This window comes from Lathyrus oleraceus, chromosome 1 (genome assembly GCF_024323335.1).
Source record: "Lathyrus oleraceus cultivar Zhongwan6 chromosome 1, CAAS_Psat_ZW6_1.0, whole genome shotgun sequence".
Classification (NCBI taxonomy): Eukaryota; Viridiplantae; Streptophyta; class Magnoliopsida; order Fabales; family Fabaceae; genus Lathyrus; species Lathyrus oleraceus.
In genome coordinates, this window is record NC_066579.1 from 77879556 (window position 1) to 77905272 (window position 25717).

General features: G+C 33.3%; 3 protein-coding genes across 6 annotated transcripts; all 3 read left to right on the plus strand.

Moving 5' to 3' along the window:
- The first annotated feature begins 3013 nt into the window (after nt 1–3013).
- LOC127116698 (uncharacterized) lies at nt 3014–8269 on the plus strand. Of its 3 annotated transcripts, none has more exons than XM_051047396.1 (11): nt 3014–3316; nt 3863–4060; nt 4155–4239; nt 4637–4712; nt 4969–5145; nt 5430–5532; nt 5649–5758; nt 5865–5954; nt 6035–6115; nt 6497–7345; nt 7585–8269. In XM_051047396.1, the coding sequence occupies exons 1-11, from the start codon at nt 3061–3063 to the stop codon at nt 7675–7677; spliced, it is 2118 nt and encodes a 705-aa protein (XP_050903353.1). In that variant the 5' UTR covers nt 3014–3060; the 3' UTR covers nt 7678–8269. The 3 variants fall into 3 exon arrangements, with proteins under 3 accessions (XP_050903353.1, XP_050903355.1, XP_050903354.1); XM_051047398.1 differs by having other exon boundaries at nt 6599–7345; XM_051047397.1 differs by having other exon boundaries at nt 5652–5758.
- Nucleotides 8270–12608: 4339 nt separating this feature from the next.
- Nucleotides 12609–14321, plus strand: LOC127092367 (uncharacterized). Its single transcript, XM_051031229.1, has 2 exons — nt 12609–12911; nt 13317–14321. Exons 1-2 carry the CDS (start codon nt 12609–12611, stop codon nt 14319–14321), a joined length of 1308 nt encoding a protein of 435 aa, XP_050887186.1.
- A 4658-nt stretch (nt 14322–18979) lies between these two features.
- LOC127116734 (protein tesmin/TSO1-like CXC 5) lies at nt 18980–25548 on the plus strand. Of its 2 annotated transcripts, none has more exons than XM_051047399.1 (8): nt 18980–19679; nt 21052–21159; nt 22250–22427; nt 23243–23593; nt 24005–24111; nt 24197–24291; nt 24549–24971; nt 25052–25548. In XM_051047399.1, the coding sequence occupies exons 1-8, from the start codon at nt 19420–19422 to the stop codon at nt 25282–25284; spliced, it is 1755 nt and encodes a 584-aa protein (XP_050903356.1). In that variant the 5' UTR covers nt 18980–19419; the 3' UTR covers nt 25285–25548. The 2 variants fall into 2 exon arrangements, with proteins under 2 accessions (XP_050903356.1, XP_050903357.1); XM_051047400.1 differs by having other exon boundaries at nt 19444–19679; nt 21060–21159.
- Nucleotides 25549–25717: the final 169 nt, after the last annotated feature.

Sequence of the window (25717 nt, forward strand, 5' to 3'; positions counted from 1 at the left end):
AATGCCTAAACATAAATAAAAGTAATTTAAGCAACAATATAACATAGTTGTCACAAATCATGCCAAATAACATATACAATAAACATTAAAGACTAAAGATACAATGAATAAATTTTTTTTAAGTTGTTTCAAAAGCGACACGTTTACGTGACATATACTTTTGGTGCTCTCAAATGCTGCACACACATGTGCTATAGCAAGACGATTATTTAGATTTATCACCACTTAAACCAAAAACAGAAATGTTATCATAACAATGACACACTACAAGAATTTTATTGATATTATAGCATGTTCAAACATATTTCATGCCAAAATAGATAAACGACAACCTCACATATATCATGCAAGAAATAATAATAAATAACATGCTTATACACAAATAACATAATTCAAGTATGGAAGGAGAATATCATGAAGTCACTATAAGCATATAAATTGAAATACATCAATTAAAATTTCTGGAAGTGAACATTCATGAAATATTTCATACATCAAGCATTTGGGACATAAACAACATGCAAAAGTAAAATGATTACTTTCAAAGAGAGAAAATGGACCAATATTACCTCCCGTATGAATTGCTGAAGGATGCACTCGTATATGATTGAACTTCCAAGGAAAGTTATAGTAAAAGTATATAAAATGCATGTAAGAAATCATATTTAGGCAAGATTTGAGATATCAAGTATGTCTAATTCCCTTCGAATGTTGAAAAACAGTTCAGGCGCAAGAGGTTTTGTAAAGATATTCGCATATTGATTTTTGCTATCAACATGCTCAAATACAGTATCTCCTTTTTCAACATGGTCACGTAGGAAGTGGTGACGTATCTCAATAATGTTAGTGAGAGAGTGTAACACAATTAATCAGAGCTCTTAATACCATTTGTTAGACGAATACGACTTATATAGAGGGAGTGAATAGATACCGAGTTAAAAACTTTACAAAAATTATTTTGAAAATTTTAACAGTTGGTAGAAGTGACGCAAATCAAATTGTTTAAACCTAACCGCTATCGAGAAACCCATATATGCGTATATGAAAACAAATTGATGATAATGATAGATAAACAAATCAATATGTTTAAAAAAACAATCGTTTAAATGATATAGCTAAATGTGGAGGCTATTTCCAATGACAAAATACACAAAAACTTAATTGAGACAAGTTATCGAACACCTTATGTGCAATCAATTTCGTTTAGAATTTTATATGGTTTTGTTGATTTGAAAAAACAACTACAATCTAATGGATTGTAATCAACACAACAAAACCGTTTTCAAAATGTTATCAACAAAAGTTTAACCAAATATATTGATCGCATAATCTACGAATTCAACACAGTAGAATCAATCACATTGACATTCATCATCATTTCATCGGGGAACTTGTGGAAGATAAAATTGTAAATCTTGAGCATATATCAATTGAAAAATAGTTAGTTGACATATTCACTAAGGATTTGGATGTAGCTCAATTTGAAAAACTAATGAATGCCCTTGGTATTTGCATATGTGAGACTTTGTAGCAATCAATACATGGGAGGCGTGAAAAAATAAAAAAGACTCTCTCTCTCTTAAGACCAATATCGCAAGTGAAATAAGACTGATTTCAAAGTTAGTTTATAACTGGTTCATCATTACAAGCAAGAATACCCATCTTCTATTTCTGTACTATACTCACAAAGTTGCTCTCTCTGCCTTCTCTGAAGTTTTTCCATTTTTTCCCCAAAAATTAGTCAATCTTCTAGAAAGGCCAAAAGCTAAGGAGGTCAATATGATGGAAGATGAGTATGGAAAAAGGACAAAGGCTCTAGAGTCAAAGAAGGCTGATGAAACCAAGGTGGAGACACATGTTAGAGCATCTGTGACTGGGATGACATGTGTAACAAAAATGAAGTAATAGAAGAAGAGATATGTTCAAGCACATGATTCCGACTTAGATGCTAATGAATACTGAGTTACTTTCATTGAATCAGGTGGATGGTCTTTAGAGCAAGTCTGAAGTTTGATACTTCCAAGTGTCTTTGTTTTAATATGACTTGTTTTGTATATTCTTTATTTTGTTGCTGGAACTGTAATATCTCCTCAAAAATCCTTGATATGTTATTATATTTAATGGATTTGGTTCTCAACTCTAAGTCGTTAGGTAATATTTCTCTAGTTTTTCATGACTTTGCCAAATTGTGGCAAAAAGGGAAGAAATATGTTTATATGCATATATCATGTCTGATAGACGTGTGCTCTGGTTATGATCTCATCTGATGAGCTTTTGGGCTCACATGATGGAGCATCTGGTCTGACATCTGACATTTAACTTCGTAAGCATGTATGTGGGAGTTGATCTCTCTATGTGTGTGAACTCTGATGTGCGTGAGCTGATCTCCTTGTTGATGTTTGATAAGTAGTGGTAGTTCTAAGTGACTTAACTAACTATTGATCATTGACTTTTGATTGTGTGCTTGCATGATTGATCGCGTGTCTGACTTTGGAAGCATTGCAATTATGTTTTGAATGTGTAGCAACCATTTTTCTTATGCGCTACTCCTGTTGTTGTTGTTGTTTGCTCTGGTTGTTATGTTTGTGGTGTGCTTATGTTGCTGAATTTGTATTGCACATATTGTAAGTTATGAAAGAGTTGTTTTGCCAAAATTTATTAAAGGGAGATATTGTTGTTTATTTTGATTGACATAAAGTGTACAAGATATTTTCGTGAAGAAAGAACACATATAAAACCTGAAATTCCAGCATATGTACGACATCAGACCCTTCTCAACAAATCAATGTTGTTGCTATTCCAAACCATATTTTCTAAAAATATGCAACGAAGATTTATTATTATCTAATAACAATGAATTAATTAAATTTATTTGACAGATTAAACAAATCAAAATCATTGATATTTAAAGAGATCATATCACGAATGCATTTAATTTTTAATTATTTTTTAAAATAAAATATATGTCTTCATCGCACGTAATTTTTAAAATTATAATAATTAAAATAATAAACATAAAAATAAATTGAAGGTGTGTTTGTGCTGCGACTGAAAGAGGTTATGGCGCGAGGCTTAATCCTGTCATCACCAGCAACACTCCTCACTGCAAATTCTCTGTTTCCTTCATCAAAATCTTTCAATCTTTCACCGTTTTCCTACCTTCTGCACCATCGCTACACTCCCAAATCTTCCTCAGTTTCATCATCATCTGTGTGTTCTTCCACTTCCCAACAATGCTCAATCGACATCTCCAAATACAGACAACCATTTTCCAACCGAATGGACATGGCTGGAATCAAACCCCATCACCGAATTGGTTTGCTTCTCTTCTCTTACTCTTCTCACTTCACACTCACCACACAATTTATTTATTTTTGGGAAATTTTGCTTTTTGTCCAATTTGGTGTGTGCCCTTTTTACTATACAAGATAGTTCTTAGGCTTGTTGTATAAGCTATAGGTATAACAGCATATAGAATAAAGTCAAACCGATTTCATGTAAGCTTTAAGCTATTTTTATCACCTATCATGGAGAGCTTATGGAAATAAGCTGAAAACAACTTATGGACATGCTATAAACTGTTTCTACAAGTTCTCCCAAACAGTCTCATAAGTCATAAGTGTTTATGCTAATGGATAAACTAAAATAAGCCAATCCAAAGCTTTATAGACAAGACTTATTGACTAAATAGTTTATGAATAAGGGTTGGATTAGATTTCTAAGAATGACTTATTGAATAAGTGCTTAATTTGTTCATTGTCCATTTGCCACTGATGCAAAAGAACCTATTTTTTTGTGCATTGTTTTTAATTTTTTTTATTTTTTTTAACTTTTGATGTTATGGTGCTTCTTTTGCTATTAGCTTTGGGTGTCTCTGGTGGCCCTGACAGTATAGCACTCTGTGTGTTAACTGCTGGATGGAAAACTGCTGGTGTTAATTCTGTTGGCACTGATCATAGTGGTTTCATTGACGGTCTGTTGGCGATAATTGTTGATCATGGACTACGTGCGGAGAGCAAAGACGAGGCTAATGTTGTTCGTAACCGTGTTTCTGAAATGGGTTGGTCTAAATTTGATTGTGTAGTATGAAAATGTGATTTGAGTTGTTAAACTTATTCAAACTATGAGCTTTGCTGACATAAGGACTCATACAGGAATCAGATGTGAGATTGCCAGTTGTGATTGGCCAAGCGGCAAACCAAAACAGGGTCAGTTGCAAGAAGCTGCTCGAGAAATGAGGTTATTGCATCTACGCGTTGTGTTAATAAAATATTAGGTCTCGTTTACTTTCTGAAAACATTTCAAGTTTTCATTTTCTAAGATTTATGTTCATTTTGAATTGCCAGTAAGGAGATGGAAGGCTCATGTAGTGAACAATTGTAATAGAGGGAAGATTAAAGACAAACCAGGAAGAATTCATTTTAATAAACAATGAAAATACTGTTTTTTTTATAAATGCTACATTTGTTTTCAAAATTGTAAAAGAGAATGGTGAAGAAAATGTTAGATCTATATTCTCTTTTGTTTATTAGTTGAAGTGAAAATGAAAACATGAAAGTATACGGGCCCTTAGATGTGTGCTAAGAACTTCTATAAAAGTGTGCTAATTGCGGATTTTGATTTCTTTGAGCTTTAGGTACCAAGTATTTCATGATGTGTGTGCCAAACACCAGATTGGAGTGTTGCTTCTTGCACATCATGCTGATGACCAGGTTTAATTGGCAATAAATTATGTTCAAATTATATTTTTTATTCCTCCATATAATTTTTGATGAGTTGCATATGTTATGCGGAGAAGTTTTTGAAATAGTTTAGGCCCTTTTGGTCATAACTATTTTAAAAAAAATTGAATTTTAGAGTGGGAAATGACTAAATGTTGCATTTTATTTTCTTGTCAGTTGATTGCAAAATTGAAAGCTTGTTCAAGATGTTAGTTAGACATGTAATGATTGCTGAGAAATGATGCAGGCCGAGTTATTTATTTTAAGGCTTTCTCGAAATAGTGGTGTGCTTGGACTTGCAGGCACACCTTTCACCTCCCAGATTTTCCCTATGCATACGCATTCGTACGGTGAAGTTCCGGCAAATCAAGGCATCCTTCTTGTGCGTCCGCTTCTGGAATTTTCAAAGAAAGATATGTACCAGGTTGGTACTAGATATTTGTTTATTTTAGTGTTGTCAAATAACAACTATAGTGTGGCATAATTTGAACAAATCACAATTATTCTGCGATACGCTATTTAGTATAAAGTATTATCAAATAGCAGCTATAGCGGAACTATAGAACTTTAGCATAGCAGAATTTGAACAAACTTCTATGTTGTGCGACCCACAATTGATCACTGACTTATTTATTCATTGTTCATTTTCCCTCTTCTACCATTGGATTATTAACTTGATAATTTAACCGTCTTTCTTTATCTTCGCAGATATGTCAAGGTGGTACTGAAGAGTGGGTAGAAGACCCAACAAATCAAAGCATGTTGTTCACCCGCAATAGAATACGAATGGCACTGAATCACTTGTCATCTTGTAAGTTGTGTTGATGAGTATTATGATTCCGTTAATAGTATTTTAAATAATCGTTTAGTTCTTCCGACCAACGTTCTTTTCCGAGTTGTTCAAATGACAGTTTCTTACATTTTCAGTAGCATTCAAGCATGAACTCCAAGGAGTGATTTCTGCATGTCGAAAAACACGCGCGTATGTCGATCAAGTTTGCCATAGCTTGATACATCATGCTGTGGTTATCAATGATGTGAGTATCACTTAACTACTTGTTCCATTCATTGCCAATTTTTATATCATTCCATTCTATGGCATTCACTCTCGTCCTGATTCTGTGATTGCGATTATATTTGCAGCATGGATATGCCACTATTGATTTACAGATTCTTTGTCCTTTAAAAATTGAGGACATATGCTTGATGAAATTTCTTTCCTTGGTCTTGCAGGTACTTCTGATCTGACATATGAATATTTGTATGTGATTTTCTTCTAATCATAATAATGTTTAAAACTTCTATTTTTTCAGTTTATATCCCAAAGACAGAGGCAAATAAGAGGTAGTGCTTTGAAATTGCTAATGGACTACATACGTACTTTTCCATGCAAGGTAATTCTCCTTACATGACATTGCTTTGGTCTTAAGTTAATCATTCAATTTTATCAAACATTGTCTTAGCTGCATATACGTCTGAAAACTATGTAGCACCGGCACCTATGATTGAAGGCGGGTGTTTGACACGCGTCAACTTCCGACACCGATGCATGTGATTATATTTAATAACTTCCATTTTCTTAAATTATTATCCGTGTTAGTGTCGTGTCTGGTGCCAATGACAGTACGAATGTTTCATAGTCTGGAAGAGATTATCTCAGACTATGCTGATTCTTTAACCTTTCTTTTTTGCTGACATATCAGTGTTTTAGCTATAAATATTTGAATAATTTAAAATTTTTTTTGCTATTCTTTTTTCCCTCAATAATGTTGTAGAAGTCGATTACCGCCGCTGGTTGTTACCTTTGTCCGGATCCTGGTTCTAGAGGGTCCAGAGTCCTGGTTTGCTGTTCTTTTGACTTTGCTTTGCCTTTAAAGATGGAATTTTTCGAGATGCACTCTTTCGGACAACAAGAGTTTCGTGTTATCAATGAGTTGGGGAAGATTATAGAGGATGGAAAATCATATGCAAATCACTTGGTTCTAGATTCATCAGATATCCACTTTTTGGATGCGAATCATGAATCAGTTCTGGATGAAGCTAAAAGGCTAAACATAATCAGTGAATCAACCTACAGCAGCATTCGAGGACTCCAGAAACAGGAAACTGATCGCTTCAGGTCTAAAGTTGGAGCCGTTTCTGACTTTACATCAAAGCACGAAGTTGAAGTTGTTACCCCTTTTGGCAAATCACTTCAGCCGGGGAAGTCCTGTTACTTCATGGATCGATTCATTCTAATTTGGAAGTTGAATGATAAAATGGATACCGACGTGGTTTCTGGTTTAGTTGATTTTGACATGGATTTTAGCGGAGATTCACAAAACTTTTGTTGCTCGTCTTGTGTAATTGGTCATGATCAAGTTCTTGAAGTGCGGCACATGATTGAATCCGATTGGCTGTATCTTGCTGAGTTATCCAAGTATTCTTTATCGAACAATTTCACAGAATATGAGGTTATGTCAGCTAATGGAAACGTGAAGACGATGGAGAAAACAGCTCCGTATTTGCACTATGCCAGTTTATCAGCAAAAAAGGCTCTAGTTTTGTTAAAATCTATCCCAGTTGCTGCAAGGAAAAGCTTACCTGTTCTGATCAATCAAGACGGAAAATTAATAAGCATTCCAGTGAGTTAACCTCTTATGTATAAGTTGACTTATTATAGCTTATCTACTAACACAAACAGTTGCGAAACTGTTTGAGAGAGCTTATCAAATATCTCCATAAACTATTTTCGACTTATTTTCATAAGCTATTTAGAATAACTTATAAAAATAGCTTATAGTTTATTGAATTTTTTTTTCTTTAGTTCAGCTCTTGTCATTTGGAATCTGACTAAGTGATTATACTTTCCTTCATTTTTCAGAGTGTCAATTTCAGGCAATGCTCTTGTTTGTCGGTGCATGTAGAATTTAGGCCAAAAGTTCCACTTGGGGGAGGTCACAGGTCATTCATTTAGAAAAATAGAGACATAACACTAAATATCATGATTACAAGGATATTCTGGTGGTTTGAAGTGAGAGAAATTATTGAAACCATCTTTGACACCACACATTTCAAGTCAACCGAAAAGGGCACATCGAAATGGAAGAATGTTGTAGCACAGGCCACCAGTGTCGACAAATTGCCTGTTGCGCTCTCTGATAGCGATTACTGACAGAGTGGTAAAAGGGGAGATGGAGATTTCTTAAGTGATCATCATGGAAGATGCTTAACAAATTCTGCAAGGAATTTGAGTTGGTTTTTGTTCTATGTTCTTCATATATTTAAGCTCTTAGAGATAGAGGTGGATGCTCAAGTTGTGGCAAATGTCTTCAACCACCCATAAAGTTCTCTACTTCTAATCTTATTATGGAGTCAATAACTTCTTATAGCATCAGAGTTGATTTGTTTTATCCATATACTGATGTTTTACACCGTGGGGTCTGTTTTACCTTTCCCGTCTCCAAACCTGGCTCCCTAATATAATACCCCTGATCCACAATGGGGATTAATAATTGAATATGGAACTCGTTTTTAACGAGTTTGGATATTTTAGTTCCGCCCCCAAACCTAGAATTTGTCCAAATTTTGAAAATTTTCAAATATATATTTTAAATAATAAATTATAGATCAATAATTTAAAAGTGTGTTTGGATGGAGTATTTTAAGGAGGGAAAATAATTTTTGAGGGAATTTGACATGACTTGATCAAAATTCATTGTTTGTATCAATAATATGGATAATTGTTAAAATGATGTAAATTTATGGAGTATTTTATTCATGTTAAATGTAAGGAATTTAAAATGACATTAAAAAGTAAAAAATTTCAACTTGCTTATTCATTTTATATAATGGAATCTTAAATTATTTATTACTAATTTTTAAATTTTTTCATGACAGTCTTCATATTTTATGAAAATTTCAAATTCATCTCTAAATTTTTTAAAAATTGTAAATAAGTCTCTAATAATTTTTAAATTTTACAAATTGATCCCTTCATATTTTCTAAAATTGCAAATTGGTCTCTATTTTTCATAATTTAAATTTGGCCCAAATATTTTAAAATTTATAAAAATGACTCTAAATTTTTTAACAATGAAGCATTTTAATACCCCATACAAAAAAAAAAGACTTTAGAAATGAATGAATTTCAATTGAATTAATTGAATTGCTTAGAATTTTGAATTTTTTAAAAATATCTAATTACCTCATCCAAATACACTCTAAGAATGTGTTTGGATAAGAAATTTAGTGAAGGAAAGTAATTTTTTGAAGAAATTTAAAATGACTAAAATCCATTGTTTGGATAAAAAATATGGAGAATTGTTAAAATGATGTAAATTTATAAATATTTTATTTAAGTTAATTTTAAGGAATTTCAAATGACATCAATTAGTAAAAAGTTTGAAATTGCTCTCTCAATCTATAGAATGCAAATATTAAATTATTTATTATAAATTTTTCAAAATTTGTTAGATGATCCTCGTATATTTTAAAAATTTCAAATTCACCTCTAAAATTTTCAAAAAGTTGTAAACAAATCCCTAATGATTTTCAAATTTTACAAATTAGTCTCTTTAAAATTTCAAAAATTGTAGATTGAATCCCTATTTTTTATATTTTAAATTTGACTCGAAAGTCTTAAAATTTATGAAAATGACCCCATAAATTTAACAATGAATCATATTAATACTCTATCAAAATAAAAGAATTTAAAAATGAATGGATTTCAATTGAATAATTTAAATTGCTTAGAATTTTAAATTGTTTATTATTAATTTTTAAAATTTGTAAAATGGTCCTTATATTTTATGAAAAATTTAAATATATCCCCAAAATTTTCAAAAGATTGCAAATAAGTCCTTAAAAAATTTAAACTTTTTAAATTAGTCATTTCAAAATTTTCAAAAATTGCAAATTTGTCCATATTTCTCATATTTTAAATTTGGCCCAATTCTTTTAAAAATTTATGAAAATGACCCCCAAATTTAACAATGAATCATTTTAATATTCAATCTAAATAAAAGAGTTTAAAAATGAATGGATTTCAATTGAATCATTTAAATTGCTTAGAATTTCAAATACCTTAAAAATTCTTAATTACCCTATTTAATGTGTTTGGATAAAGCATTTTAATGAGAAAAAAAAATCTTTTGAGAGAATTTTAAATGACATCAACCAATTGTACTTGTGGAGGAACATAAGTTGGTGCAATATTACTTGTAAGATGTCCCAAATGTAGGGACACTCCATTTCAATATGATTGATTTACTCATGAAAAATGGACTACTTTACATCAAGAAGCATTGCTTTAGTCACAATGGAGTTTCAAATGTCGAGGATGTGAAATATCATGAGTGAAAAGAAGACCTTTTAGTTCTCACATTATAGTTGTAACGAAACAATAATCGACCTCGACAAAAGAACAATATACCATTTGTTGTTTCTTTGTCTTTGACGAATTTAGAGAGGATTCAAGTAAAACATACCATCCAAAAGAGATATATGTGTTAGAGGACAACCAACCCAATTAGAATCACACAAACCAGATAATTGTAACTCATAATCGGTTAGTTATTTTGTTGGTCTACCACCTCTCCAATCAGACAAGCCTCGTTCACTACATTGACTAGCCTCGCTCACCATTCTTCCCTTCATTTATTGGTCTGCCACCTCTCCAATCGAGATAACAAACGAGCCTCGTTCACTACATTGACTAGCCTCGTTCACCACTTTTTCCTTCATTTTTTGGTCTGCCACCTCTTTAATCGGGATAATAAACAAGCCTCATTCACCACTTTTCCCTTCATTTGTTGGTCTGCCACCACTCCAATCAGGATAACAAACAGGTTGAAAACAATTTCTCGCGCATCATGTTTTGATAATTTCCTGCTCGATGACAATGAGTATAACACATAATTTTTTAAACATATTTTGTTGGATCATTGGAGAAGAAAACCAATGGGATACTTCACGTACACATTATGCATATCCATCTAGTGTAATTCCCAATCTCGTGTGGCTTCTACGACTAACAATGTACATACCGTAACCATTTTCACAAAAGGTGCAAAAGGATATTTGTACACTCCTTTCCTTTTAATGGTTTTCAAGAATCAATAATCATGCTACCATTTATACTTCCATCAAATTCCATCAAATTAATGCTTTATTTTGTACATGGGTGACAATTCTTGTTACCATAGTGTCTTTAAACACAAATGAGAAGGGTGAGTTGTGATAAAAAAAATTTAAAAAATTTGAACAAATTACAACTCTTTTTTTAGATTGATTTTAAGAAAAAAGTATAAGACAATTAGAGAAGAAAAATATGTAACATTAGAGTAAAATATGAGCACTTCTTAACGTATTCTATATGTTTATAATGTACCATACAATTTTCTAAAAATTCTCCTAATTTTTGGAGATGCATCTCCGAACGTATCTCTTACATACTCAACAAAGGTCATTCTGAGAGGCGCCCTACAAATTAAGTTATTTTTATTCTAGAGATGTATCTCCGAACGCACCTCTTACATACTCAATAAAGGTCATTCTAAGAGGCGTCCTACAAGTTGAGTTATTTTTATTCCAGAGACGCATCTCTAAAACATTTTAAGAAATACCTTATTTATTTACCAGTTCAGTAGAAATTCTGGAGATTCATCTCCGAATTATGGGCAGGATTGTGAAATTTGCTGTCACCTTTGCATGTCAGATAGTTCCGAAAATGCATCTCCAAAAATATCTGATAAAAGAAGCAATTGCATGATCACACATCCATTGTTGTCATAATTGGTTTTCAATCAAACCATTCACAAAAAAACCCTCTATTCCCAATCTATTTTTCACTCCAAATCTCCATTCTTTTGGTTCATCACATCATAGGAAGCAAAAGAAGATAGAATTTCAAGTAAAAATCCTTCATTTGCCTCTACATTGCTCACATTAATCATGCTTTTTTTTTCTGGAAAAAAGAGCGTCGTGTCCGAAAACGTATCTTCGGGATATGTATGAACTTGTCCAGAGATACATCTTCGGAAGTTGTCTGTGTTTGATTTCCAGTTTTGTCTTCACCAGTAGCGCTTACATGCTGTTATATTGTAATTGTTTTCATTAGATATGATGCACCCCCGATATTTTCTCAAAACAAGTTGTTTCTCCGGATGTTCAAGGTGTTGTCGTGAAGGCGGTAGATGTTGGCAAACAATTTAAAAACAAGCAAGAATTTGAATCTCGTGATCAAATGCTTCAATGGATTCGTATGGAGGCCTCTAAACTTGGATTTAATGTGTTTATTGAAAAGTTCGATAATGGTTCAGATAGAAGATGCACTTTTGTGACAATGACGTGCGAAAGAAAAGGGGAATATAGAACTCCTCTCTATAATTTTAAAAGAGACGATACTGATTCTAGAAAATGTAGTGTCCGTTCAAAGTGCGTGGTTACATGTTGGCAAACAAAAATGGGAGATTTAATGTGATATGTGATTTGCATAACCATGATTTGTTTGAAAAATTAGTCGGCCATCCTAGTGTGTGTCAAATCATACTGGAAGAGAAGGAACGTGTTGCTGACATGACCTTGAATTCGATTCAACCAAAAAATATACTTGCAACATTGAAACGGAAACGACCCGAAAATATATAAAATATCAAGAAAGTGTATAATATTCGGTAGCTAACTAACAAAGCGCTTATGTGGGATAGAAATGAGATGCAACAACTCTTGAAGTTGTTGGATGATAATATTTACGTGTCTAGGCACTGAATGCGTGAGGACAGAGTTACTGTTAGAAATATAATTTGGACTCATCATGATTCTATAAAGTTGTTCAACACGTTTCCTACCGTGCTCATACTTGATTGAACCTACCAGACCAACAAGTATAGACTTCCATTATTGGAGATGGTTGGTGTTACCTCAACTGAGAAGACATATTCTGTTGGGTTTGTATTTCTTGAGTTTGAAAAAGAGGACAACTTTACTTGGGCGTTAGAGGTGTGTCAGACACTATTGAAGGATCAAGGTGAGATGCCTAAATCAATTGTTACCGACTGCAATACCGCATTAATGACTTTAGTTGCAAAGATATTTCCTTCTTCTAATGCATTACTTTGTAGGTATCGCATAACAAAAAATGTGGGAAGTCAGGTTAAACCCGCGGTAGGGAAGAAACAAATAGAGTCCGAAGATGGAAAAATAGTGAAGGTAAGTGTGGCTGTGAAAAAAATAATGGATGCCTGGAATCGTATAATAAACTCTTCCACAAAAGAACTATATGTCGATTCCGTTATACATTTCAGGAAAGTGTGTGAAAAGTATCCAAATTTGTTGAAATATGTTGAAAATACAATTCTTGACCAGGTGGAGGAGAAAAAAATTTGTGCATGGATTGATAATGTTAGACACCTTATAAATACAACAAATAACAGAGTTGAGTCTGCCCATGTTACTTTGAAAATTTGATTGGGAAATAGTAAGGGTGATTTGTGTATAGACTAGGACTCCGTGAACCACATGATTCAAAACCAACATAATGAGATACAAATATCATTTGGTCGGAGCATCACAATTTTGGAACACAGATTTAAAGACAACACTATATATTCTTAGTTGGTCGGTAACATTTCTCGGGCGTCTTTGAACTATATTTTTCACGAGGCTAAACGAGCTGATAATGTAGGATCTGATAGCGCAAAGTGTGAATGCAAAATTATGAAAATATATGGTCTTCCATGTGCTTGTGTTACGGCTAAAAAAGTGAAACTTTGTGACCCAATAAATATGAACGAGGTTTGCACTCATTGGAAGAGACTTAGGTTTGATGATGATAGTGTCATGAATGACGGTAAATTGAATATCTTTATTTTGATCGAACGGGAAGTGATACAAGAGAGATTTTTGAAAGCCGATGATAACATGAAACTCCACATCAAAGAACAATTGAGGAAGATTTCCTATCCGGAAACCACCGACATGAAATCGACCTCTCAACCGGTAAAAACAAAAGGTTCTCCGAAGAAAATGAAGCCTATACCGAATGACAATTCAACTACACGGTCTCCTTCATATTTTGAATATGTTGACAAAAATTTTCTCGACTCATCAACACCCAAATCTCAAAAAAGTGTTGTCATAGGAGCTCGCATTAGCAAACCACCTCTGACGCCGCCTCAGCCAAAGATTCCATTCATCGACGAGATATCGGTTTTTATGCATAAATATATCGAACAAATCGTCAATGTTGTGAGGGATGTTAATTGTAGATATCGAGCTATTTTGACTTTACTCGGTAAAGGAGAAGATAGTCATACACTTGTTTTCCATCAACTTATCCAAGAGTTGAGGACTCATAAAGAATTATACACACGACTGTACGGAAAGAAAGAACACTTCGATGAAGTTTATAAGTATATTGTTCCTTGCCTTAGTGGACCGGATCCGAATACAAAATGGACGCGCTTCCTTGAAATGGATCGCATAATATCATATGCGTATGATAGAGCGTGTGTTGACCTGACACCCTACAGTTTTTCGGAAACCTTTTTCCCAATGCGCACTGCCCCACCTCAAAATCCAAATGATCATATCATGTGTATTGGATGGCTTTCAAAATGAAGTCATTTTGTTCAAGTTTACTTGAAATCAGGATGCCCTATACCACTTACATCACCTGAGTGGATGACTCATTCAACCATAAAAGTCGAGACTTGGCCGAATCATTTTATGGAAAAGATGCAAGAATTCGAGAAATTGAACAACATTGAAAAAGAATCAAATGAACAAAAGTCCAAAGGAGTACCACTAATAGATTTAGCTGGCGACATATGTTTCATTTCGTTTTAATTTATTGTTTTACCGGAAAAATAAGTGTATGTAATTGTGTCTCATTATAAATGAAATGTTATATATTCACCATCTATTCATATTTTATCTTAATGCATTTTTGTTCTTCCCCATAACAACATTTTTGTTTTTTGTAATTGAAAAAACATGTTCTTTTTTAGGGTTCTGTTTTGAAACTAGTTCAGGAGAAGTTCCGGAGATGCATCTTCGAAACAAGATAATAGTGTGCATTTCTAAAGATATATCTCCGGAATCAGCATGCCAGTTATTGAGTGGTCCATATTGATAGGTTGAAGCTCAACCCGGTACTTAAAAGCTTCACATGCTTGAGATCATCCCGATGTTAAAATCTCGCAGGTTTTTGGTTAGCCCGTCTAAAACCAAGATATTTAGCTTAAAGATTATGGAACTTGAAGACTAACCAATCCAAAGTTCGTGTTTGTGGAAGGAAGACTAACCGCTTCAATTCACCATTTGGAAAGGAAGATTGTCCCCCTTCACTCTCAAGCTTATTATGAAGAAAAGACGCAAACACACACATCTATCGTCTTGTATATTGTGACTGAAGGTCAATCATAATTTTCTTATATAAGGGAGTTCGTGAGTCTTTCCTACTAAAAACTCTCAATGTTTAATGGAAAACCTCAAGATCAATTCTTGTGGAGAGGAGTAAGTCCTTTTGTTTTGACTGAACCTCTATGACTCTTGGTGTTTCTCTTTTCCCTTAACCCCTTTTATTTATGCAATTCAGTTTTCCTATTTTATTTTTCGTTGCTTAGTTTTTCAAATAGTTTTAAATTCTGATTTTATTTTCCAAAAGTGTTCAAAACCAAGTTTTTCCAAACCACACAATTCACCCCCTCTTGTGTGTGAAGTCTTAAATCCAATATTCACACACGTAAACTTAATGTCATAATCTCACAAACATTCTTTGCCTTTGAAAATATAAAAAAGAGTGAGGCAAAAACAAGACAAAAAACAATAACATATATATCAGGAAAATCAATTAGATAAACAATTACACAAATATTTATATATCTGATAAACCCTAAACATTACAAACACTTAATTCATAAGAAGATATCGAGAGAAGAAGAAATCATACATCATACTCAAAATTGAATAGAAAAATCAACTAAGTCATTATATATATATATATATATATATATATATATATAATATATATATATATATATATATATATATATATATATATATATATATATATATATATATATATATATATATATATGGAAGTCATAAAATGGTATTAACATCAAACGTCAAAACAATTAATAGTTAAATTAAAATTCATGATATGGTAAAAAATTAAATGCTATGAGGGTGTTTGAGAGGCAAGTTAGATGTCAATTTAAGAGAAATCAGGATCACAAAGACCTTCAGTCACCTAACAAATATCAAAGGTAAAACCATTTGCCATGTTGACAAAAATAAACAAATAACATAATTAAAAAGAAATATGGGATGAGAAAAATGCATAAGATGTTATAGAGGTTTGACTTAACCACTTGGCTGACTCTTGTCCCTAAGAATTTCTTCTTGAGAGTTTCCACTATAAATTTGAGCTTTTCATAAGTTATGCCCACAAACCTTCTTATAAACAAATTTGAAGTTTTACATTGGCTATCATCTAAATTAAACACGAGATTTATAGCAGGCTAATATCATAACCAAATTAGATCTTATATATCAAGCATGGCTCACAAACCAAACAGTGATTTCAATGGAGAATCTCACAAATCAAATGAGAGCTTTTACACCAGGCAAAACTCACGGATCAAACAGAGATTTTAATGGACAATCTCACGAACCAAAGAATAAATTCTCACTAAGATATTTTCCGCAAGAGCTAAAATCCTCATGCACCAATTATAACATCACCCCAGCATCATAATACACAGGAAAATCCTCGTTGATATTTTCCAATCCTAAAGCACTAAGACAATTTTAGTGAAATTAAAGAAATGAGAAGAAACTGAGTAGAGAATAAGAAATTATGTCACAAAAAAACTTATGTGTGATTTAAAAGTGAGGAGAACCCTCTCTTTACAAGAGATAAATCAGGCTTAAAAAGGAAAATTATTCATTGGCTTTTTAATGCTCATAATCGATTATGCCTTGGGTCTAATTGATTACCTGCTTCATAAAAATGCCAACCCTAATTCCCCAAAAGGAAACTTTATAACGGACAGTGTCTTAGTCGATTAAGAGTGTTCTTAATCAATTAATAAGCTTTAAGCATTGCTCTAATCGATTGGTTAAGGGTCTTAATCGATTAGGCAGTGCATATAAGCCTTATAAATGTTTATGAACACCCTTTACCAATCCCACAAGTACCATGATGCTTCCTCTAAGAGTTTTAAAGTTTTTCTTATCAAATAGAAAGGTTTAAAAACTTTTAGGTGAGTGTGTGTATTGCCTTAGTATTTTAGGAATTACTCTAATATCTTTTACAAAACTCTGATCACTCAGACATGGACCATGTGAGTTCTCACACTTAATTTCTTTTAGAAAATCTGAAAATTTAAGATTCCTTGCTAGATATATCAATTATTCAAAACTTAATTTGCGACTTCACTTCCTACATCTAATGAGGCTTGATAAGACTTCTTGATAGACATCATCATCAGAGAGATTGCTTGACTAAGAAACATCAGGGATTCCACTAAATGCTACTTGCCATTAGGTGTTATCTTTAAGAGATTTACTTTAACATCTTGATCTCCCAATGACAATTTGAACATTACCTCAGATAAAGACTTCACCTCATAGTATTGTCATCATCAAAACCATATAGGTCAATCGGCTGCTGCAGAGATTATACCTGCAAGCACATAAATACACACTTGATAAATTCTAACCCATTTTCTTTAAAATGTTATAGGTGGATATTATGGACGAAATTTAAAACTTTGTGAGGTCTACTTATGACAAAGGTTACACGAATCCTTAAGTGGTTGAGTATCTTATAATATCGGTTCTAAAAGTTGATAACACACACACTTTCGAGGAATTTTGGTCTATTAATTTGTGTGACGTGACATGTAAGTTGGTCTCAAAAGGTTTGTTGAATTTCCTTAGGTTGATTCTTAGTGAGATTGTGAACCCTCTATAGAGTAACTTCATTCTAGGTAAATTTACAATTCATATTGCTATTATTCTTAAATAATTCATTTACCACGTGCAAGTCTAAGATGAAACAAGACGATGTTATTTATAATCTCGATCATGATAAGGTCTATGATATATTGGATTAGATATTTACTCTATGACATCATCCATTAATTTGTGTTTTATTTGGGAATCTTCTTTTTGATCATGGGAAATATTTATTCTAGTATTGTCTCTTTGTACTGGAACGGAAGTAAAATTAAATGCTTTTAAGCTTTTCATGACATCCGACAAGGTATCTTCCTATCTTTTTGTTCTTTGCATGAATAATTTTGGTAGTTTGATTGATATACTAGTTTAGAAGGATAGTTGGAAACCTCTAAATATCCTCGTGATGACCTCAAAACATCCCACTCATTCTTTGTATATGATGTGTTATTGTTTGTGAAGGAAAAAATTCTCAAGCACATTTTATCGATAATCTTTTGGATAACTTTTATTCTTTTCCAGATCATAATTTGAGTTTATGTCTAGAGTTTATGTCTCTAAAGGAGTCTATCGAGTCATTAAAGATGATCTTCAGCAAATCACGAGTATCAGATTTATCGTTTGGTTTGAAAAATACTTGGATTTTAAAATGAAATATAGACGTAGAAAGAAAAAGGACTTTTAGAAAATATATGATAAGGTAGCTTTAAAAATTGCTTTAGAAATGTAAACTTTTGAACAAATTTAGGTGTGTGACTCTTTTCAAGATCGTTCTTACTTATTTACCTACATATAGTATGCACATTTGTTAGTTTTTTCAATATGTTTGTGAGACCGCAAATAAAGAGGAGGGGGATTTTATTTGGCATGTTACAAAATATCAATCCATGTAATTGTTGATTGAAACATGATTATTAGAATAAATTTTAGTTGGTTTAGGGATCCGTCCGAAGTGTTTGGAAAACATTTCTTTGTTAGAAGAACTTGGAGCAATCAAATAAGAAACCTTGAGTTGCAATACTGCTTACTACTTTTTCTCCCTAATCTTGTCTATTTGGCATAGGTGTATGAATTTCGAACATCTCTACTAAGTTTATTTTGAACTTGTAACAAAAAAAGAAAGACTAGGTTAGAACTAAACAAATTGGGCCTATTGTCAAGAAAACCAACCGGGTCATATGGATCCACGTAGATAGATATGTCAAGAAAATAAACAAACAAGTTTTCAATTTGGTAAGAAAAAATATGTTTTCAATATGATCATCCAAACAACATTTCTTTCAATCAAGACCGTCCATTCATCTCTCTAAATCTACAAAGACTAAATCCAACCGTCCAATATTGACAGCAAAAACTTGAAATTTCAAAACCAAGAGGGGGAGGAGTGTGTGTTCTTTCTTCTTCTTCTTGCAGCCCTTTCTTTTTTTTCTCTCTGCAATTCACTTTCTCTCTCTAAAAACCTTCCCAAATTTCCTTCACTATCACTCTCTCTCTAAAACCTCTCTCTCATTCTCTCATTGTATCACCAATTTTGGATCCAATATATAACTTTTTTGAATTTTCAAAAAAAAAATTAATTTTTTATTCGAAATTTAAATTCCGAGCTTCGAAATCCGTGTCCAAAATTGTCCATACTCTGAATCTATTTGATTTTTTGAAAATTCTGAGAGAAATATCGTAATCGGTGTTCGTTTTGGGTTTGAATTTGAATTTGAAATTCTGCGTTTCGATTGTGATTCTGTCGTTTATTATGGAAGAAGGTGAAGGAGGAGATTGTGGTCGGAAGAATGCTCCGTTGGTTTCGGAATTTGTTGTGGCTGCTTCACCGGCGGCGGCTGCAACGGCGTGGTTGGATGCTCCGGCAAAGAAGCTAGCGAGACAGCTAGATTTTAATGCTACGATGGAACAGTCGAAACCTCAGCTGCAGACAGCCACTGTGTCGGTGCAGAAACCGGCGGGTGGTTTGCCTTTGCCGCCGATGGGACTTCATCACTCTTCTGTGAGGGTTGGGTGAGTTTGTTTGAAATGATTAACTGTTTTGAATTTTGATGAAAATTTGATCTTGTTTGAAATTTTCAAGATTTGAAAAAAGTTTCCTCTTTGGTTTTTGTTGTTTGGTTGATTTCAATTTTCAATTTTCAATTTTTTTGTTTTTGGAAAAGTGTAGTTTTATCATTCTTTGGTATGTTGTAATGTATTGTGTTCTTCATGTGGGAATATAAGATGGCGGGAGTTTACATTTGTTTTAGTTTGTTTAACATTATAGATAGGAACTTGGGAAGTTAGAATGCAGGCTTTAATTGCATATACATTTTATTAACTACTTAGCTGTAATTTGCCTAGTTTCCATTCATGTTTGGGTTATGATTAATAAGTGTTTAGAATTTAGGAAATGGATATTTAGTGGTAAGAGGTAGCCGGAGTCAAGTTTGTGATCTTGATCATTGACCTAGATTAGACGCATGAGATTCCTAGTTTGCTAATGTCACAATATGAGCTTTCCAATGACTATTCAATGACTCGGATTGATTGACTGCAGTGATCCGAAGGCATTCTGACTGCAGGATATCTGGGTCGTTGAATTTACTCTTACATGTGTGTGTATATATGGTATAGAATAGCTGATATGTTGTCAGTACAATGGACAATGTAAAATATCGGAAAAACAAATGAAAGCATCATCACATTTTTCATAAATAAAAGTCATCATTTAGGTCACTAAGTAATTGACGGAAAAATAGTTTATTTGTATTTTTAGATTGTGAAACATAGAGGGGATGTGAATTATAGGATTCAATTGAGGGAATGAAAGGGAAAAGGCTTTTGTTATTTCATTTGTGATGGAAAAGTGCCTTTCAAGCGAAAAGGAAAATTATACAACAAATGCATTCGACTAGTGACACTGTGATTATAATTCTTGAATGTTTGCAATAAAGGGTCAACAAGAGCATAGGATAACTGTTCGATAAGAAAATATAAGATTGTGATTAAATGTATTAAAGGCAAAATTCTGGTGAGTGATGCCCATTGTGGAAAATATGGTAAGTTTATGCATAATATGGTTTGGAAATGCGAGAGAAAGATCAATAGAAGTTCTAGATAGAACAAAGGTAGACCAAGAGAGTTACTGCTTCAAGTGAAGTGGGCATTTCCTTATGGTACATAATTTTGAAGTTTTGATTCTGTTAGATATGATAGCTATGAATGTCATATTGTATCTCTGTACCTGTCTTTATGTTTGACAAGCTTGAGCTGATGTATCTGTTTGTGAGTAAATTTCCATGAAGATATCCACTTTGACTGTAGCATTTTGCAAATGTCTTCATGTAAAAGCTCAAGCAACTGTTATTTGTCTTCTATTAACTAACCTTTAATTTTTCAGGAAACCAGAATCTCCCAAACCAAGATCAAGACCTAACTTTGAAATGAAAGAAGGTACTCCAAAGAAGCAAAAGCAGTGCAATTGTAAACACTCTAAATGCTTAAAACTGTAAGAAAAACTTTCTATTTCTCTCTGCAAGTGTGTGTGTTTCTTTGAATGGTCTCTGCAGACAATAAGCACATATGTGTGTGTGCATTGCATACCATGTGTTAGCATGCATTCTCACATTTGCAACTATGAAATGCAGAATCATTCGTAAGTAGTTATGCACAATATTGTATGAGTATATATACTCTTGTTGCTCTTTGAAGTACACAGCAACATGTTTCTATTGCTTAAATTTTTTTCTTAATATAATAAGGCTCCTAGAATGAGTATGAAGTTCCCCTCGTCCTTTCCATGATTAAAATTTTGTAGCACCAAGCTGCCCTGTTAAAAATAAAGGAATCTTCTCACCTATAAAATGATTGATCATTATTTTTTGTTGTTTATGGTTACAATGAGAATTAATGCCCGGGCATTTCTGATTTTAATCTTTTATCATTAGTTAAGTTGCCTTATATCAAAAGACTTCTTATTTTACCTTTCTTTTCACCCTCTTATTTTTGTGTGGTTGTGTTTCTTTCCTTTTCTTTCTTGGCTTTTGATATTTTTATCTTGTTTAATAGATGGTCCATAAAAATTTAATGCATGGTTGAAGCTCTAAAGTCAAAAACTAGTAACTCCACAAATAGGGTACAGTAAAATACTTGGGGCGAGCTTGGGTAGGCAGCTGTGGCTCTCAGTTGCCTGCTTTGACATGACTACCCACAATTTTTTTAGGGTGTGTGGGATTAGCTTTCTGATTCAACAATATTGAACACTCCTGAATTTGCAAGGATAATCGAAATAGTTGGGAACATGAAAATAAATAGCACACATGACCAGGAAACAAAATTGGGGAATCTTTTGATAGTATTCATCATCAAAAAATTTATAGTACACATAGGTAACTTTAATGTTTAGTGATTGGTTTCCCATGGCCATAGTTAGGCCCAATTTTATCTGAATTATCATGAAAAATGTTTTTATCTTGGTCAAAATTTACCATCTTCAATCTTTTAATCTCCTTTGACAGAGGTCATTTGTTGTTACAGCTTACTGGCTGCTATTATTATACAGTGCTACGTGAAGTTGACTTTCAAAATGTTTTGTGCAGATATTGTGAATGTTTTGCATCGGGAATATACTGTGACGGTTGCAACTGTGCAAATTGTTTCAACAATGTTGATAATGAAGCTGCTAGACGAGAGGCTGTTGAAGCTACTTTAGAGCGCAATCCAAATGCATTTAGGCCCAAAATTGCGAGCAGCCCTCAGGGAGCACGCGACAGCAGGGTAAGTAGGTCTAACTTTTTGTTGCAGGTAGTATTGTATAGCAAGTCTTATCTGTGCTGATAATGCAAGACTTTCTCCTATTATCTCTGATATTTCTTCCTTTTCACTGGGGATGTAATGACATTTTTATGGATATGATATGAGCTCCTTTTTTCCATGTGATTTTTTTCCAATAGTAGAAAGCTTCCTATTCGATTAGTTGTGCCGCCACTCCATAATTGATAATTATGGAATTACACCTTCTGCTTCCGAGTTACAGCTGAAAAATAATTTCCTAGATAAATTTTTTGTTGATATTAAACATTCTTACTGTGTGTATTGGCTGCTGGTGGTACATTCCCTTCAATATATTGATTCTATTATTCTAAGGTCATAACGTTCAATTATTCTTTTTCTTAATGTCTCCAAATTATTTCCTTGTAAGATAACAGTGTTAAAATATAATTCGACGAAACTACTTCATTTTGATTTTTGTTTACTTATTTTTGATTTTATTTAAAAAATTTAGGATAGGAAGACAATAGTGTTAAAATATAGCTAAAAATAAGTTGTAATATTTTTTCAATCACGTGCCTACACAACTATTTATATCTTCACATGAAGTTGGACTTATCCTGGTTTAATTTTCTGAAATGCCTGGATTTTATTATTAAACTACCTTACAAATGCTTCTGTATATGGTCTACATAAATGATAAAAAACAGTTTTTAGACTTGGCAATGTTGCATTTATTAGAAAGTTTATTGAACAATTTTTTTTATCTATTGCATACTAAATTTTGTCTGTCGTCTATTGCAATTTGAAAATAAACGTAGGAGGAGGCTGGAGAAGGTGTAATATTAGTAAAACATAACAAGGGGTGCCATTGTAAAAAATCCGGCTGCCTTAAGAAGTACTGTGAATGCTTCCAAGCCAACATTCTTTGTTCTGAGAACTGTAAATGCATGGACTGCAAGAACTTTGAGGGAAGTGAAGAGAGACAGGCTTTGTGTCATGGAGATCAAAATAACAACACTTTTATTCAGCAAGCGGCAAATGCTGCTATAACTGGAGCTATTGGTTCCTACGGCTATTCATCTCCTCCAGTATCAAAGAAACGAAAAGGTCAGGAACTCTTCTTATGGCCTACAGCCAAGGATCCATCAATTGGCAAACCGGGACAACAGGTAAAACTTGATCATTGCACAAGGCGTACTGATACAGGGGTTTATTTAAACATAGGTATTGGTTAACATTCAAACCAGTCGACATGGCAATTTTTAGTCACTTACGACAATTACGTTTTTGTTAGGAGTTGGCACGGTTATCTTTGAGCTTAAAATACACATATAAACTTGATTTAAGTCTTCCCTAAATTAAACTTGGCTCCAGTAGATTTCTCAACTTTCTAATTTTAAATTCTAAGTACGAAGACAAGTTAGGTCTGAAGCCAAAGTTTTAGCTTCAATACCACAATGATTTAAATCATTCATATTTGCCAGCTGCATAATATGGTGAATGCTATCAAGACTAATGAGCACCTTTTTTTACTCGACTTAGGCACACTATCATTATGAAATATTTTCAATGTTTGTCAGGTAAACCATGTAAAAAATTCAGCACCCTCGTCATCATTATCACCCGCCTCAAGTGGTCGTGTTGCAAATGCAACATTAGGTCAGAGTCCATCAAAATTAAAGTACAGGTAATATTGGTTATTGGTTCTATATATATATATATATGAAATCAAGGTAACTCTAATAATGTTAGCTGCTTGATTATTTTTGAAGGTCTCTTTTAGCAGACATTGTACAACCACACCACCTCAAAGAGCTTTGTTCAGTTTTGGTGCTACTATCTGGACAAACTGCAAAAACACTTGCAGGTACATTGACATTTAACACCGTCAACCATCAATTGTGTAGTTGCACTTTAAAGGCCTGTCATGTTTTCTTCCATTCTTTCGTCGTTGTATGAGTGGCTGATATTAACCTTGAGAGTCTTTTCCTCTGTACTTGTCACTTTTCCATGCTTTCCCTCCTTTTGTAAACAGGCTCACTAGTTAAAATCACAAATAAGGACCGGATACCTTTTTCACTACCATTGATTGGTTTTTGCTTTGTTTTATTTTAATTTGATCAGACCAGAAAAATTTAGTGGAAAAGCGTACAGAAGATGAGACACAAACATGCCTTGCTTCTTCAACTCAAGAGCAATTATTACCAAGTAAAAAAGAAGTTGATGCTTTGAAAACTATGGAAGATGATTGTTCGAGTGCAAATCAAACAGATAAAATCAGCCCAGGTAATTCCTGTTCAGATGGTGCTGACGTCTCAAAAGGGAGACCAATGTCTCCTGGGACTTTAGCCTTGATGTGCGACGAGCAAGATACAATGTTCATGCCAACTGCCTCTCCCATTGGGCCAATGACGCAAGCTTGCAACACATCTTCGCGGTTTCCTAGTGGACAAGGAGTGACAGAGGTCTATGCCGAGCAAGAAAGAGTTGTATTAACACAATTTAGAGATTTTCTCAATAGAGTTATCACTATGGGAGAAATAAATGGTAATATTTTTGTATATTCCTCATATTTTCGCTTACCCTGTTAAAAATAAAAAATTGCTTATTTTTATTCACAATTTCAGAGACAAAATGTTCTTCATTGGCTAGAAGTGAATTAGAGGGTCAAAAGGATCCAATCAACAATGGAATTGGAAACACCAGTACTGAGATAGTACATTTACAAGAAGCCACTAGCAATGGTGATGCCAAACCTGTAGTTCCACCTATGGCCACAACTTCAACCCCCGTTGTGGTCCCTGGTGATACTATAGCTGAAAATGGTGAAACTAAGCTGAATATGGAAAAAGAGGTATGAAAGGAATCTAACTTAGAAGAATTTGCAGAGGTACCCCTGAAAGAAGAAATGAGAGAAATATCTTTAAGGGTTTAGAACTTCTCTGCAATGTAATTAAAAAAACATCTCCATTAGTCATTTTCTGCATTTCTCCTCTGTGAAGGTCTGTTAAGCATTCAGACCTCACCATTAATCCATGGAGGATCAATTTTTTCTTCCATCAATTTTCTTACTCTACTTTGGCCATTCATAAATATCTAATTTTATTGTTTTTCAGCTTCATCATTGCTTAATCGCGACTTGTATATTGCTGAGTTTTAATTATATAAATTATAATTTTTATATTGCGTTCAATGTCTCCTAGTTGTAATTTAGAATGTATTTCACGTTTTCTAACTTAGGGATTTATCCTTATTTCATGTCTCTTCATTACTCCTTCCAACTTTGAATGAAA

What these genes read in the sequence shown, in the direction of transcription:
- LOC127116734 (XM_051047399.1), top strand. Translation starts at nt 19,420, where the DNA reads ATGGAAGAAGGTGAAGGAGGAGATTGTGGTCGGAAGAATGCTCCGTTG. An exon ending in CACTCTAAATGCTTAAAACT is followed by an intron (nt 21,160 to 22,249) that starts GTAAGAAAAACT and finishes TGTTTTGTGCAG; the next exon opens with ATATTGTGAATGTTTTGCAT. An exon ending in AACTGCAAAAACACTTGCAG is followed by an intron (nt 24,292 to 24,548) that starts GTACATTGACAT and finishes TAATTTGATCAG; the next exon opens with ACCAGAAAAATTTAGTGGAA.
- LOC127092367 (XM_051031229.1), top strand. Translation starts at nt 12,609, where the DNA reads ATGGTTGGTGTTACCTCAACTGAGAAGACATATTCTGTTGGGTTTGTA. An exon ending in AAGATGGAAAAATAGTGAAG is followed by an intron (nt 12,912 to 13,316) that starts GTAAGTGTGGCT and finishes ATATATTCTTAG; the next exon opens with TTGGTCGGTAACATTTCTCG.
- LOC127116698 (XM_051047396.1), top strand. Translation starts at nt 3,061, where the DNA reads ATGGCGCGAGGCTTAATCCTGTCATCACCAGCAACACTCCTCACTGCA. An exon ending in CAAAGAAAGATATGTACCAG is followed by an intron (nt 5,146 to 5,429) that starts GTTGGTACTAGA and finishes TTATCTTCGCAG; the next exon opens with ATATGTCAAGGTGGTACTGA. An exon ending in ATGCTGTGGTTATCAATGAT is followed by an intron (nt 5,759 to 5,864) that starts GTGAGTATCACT and finishes TTATATTTGCAG; the next exon opens with CATGGATATGCCACTATTGA.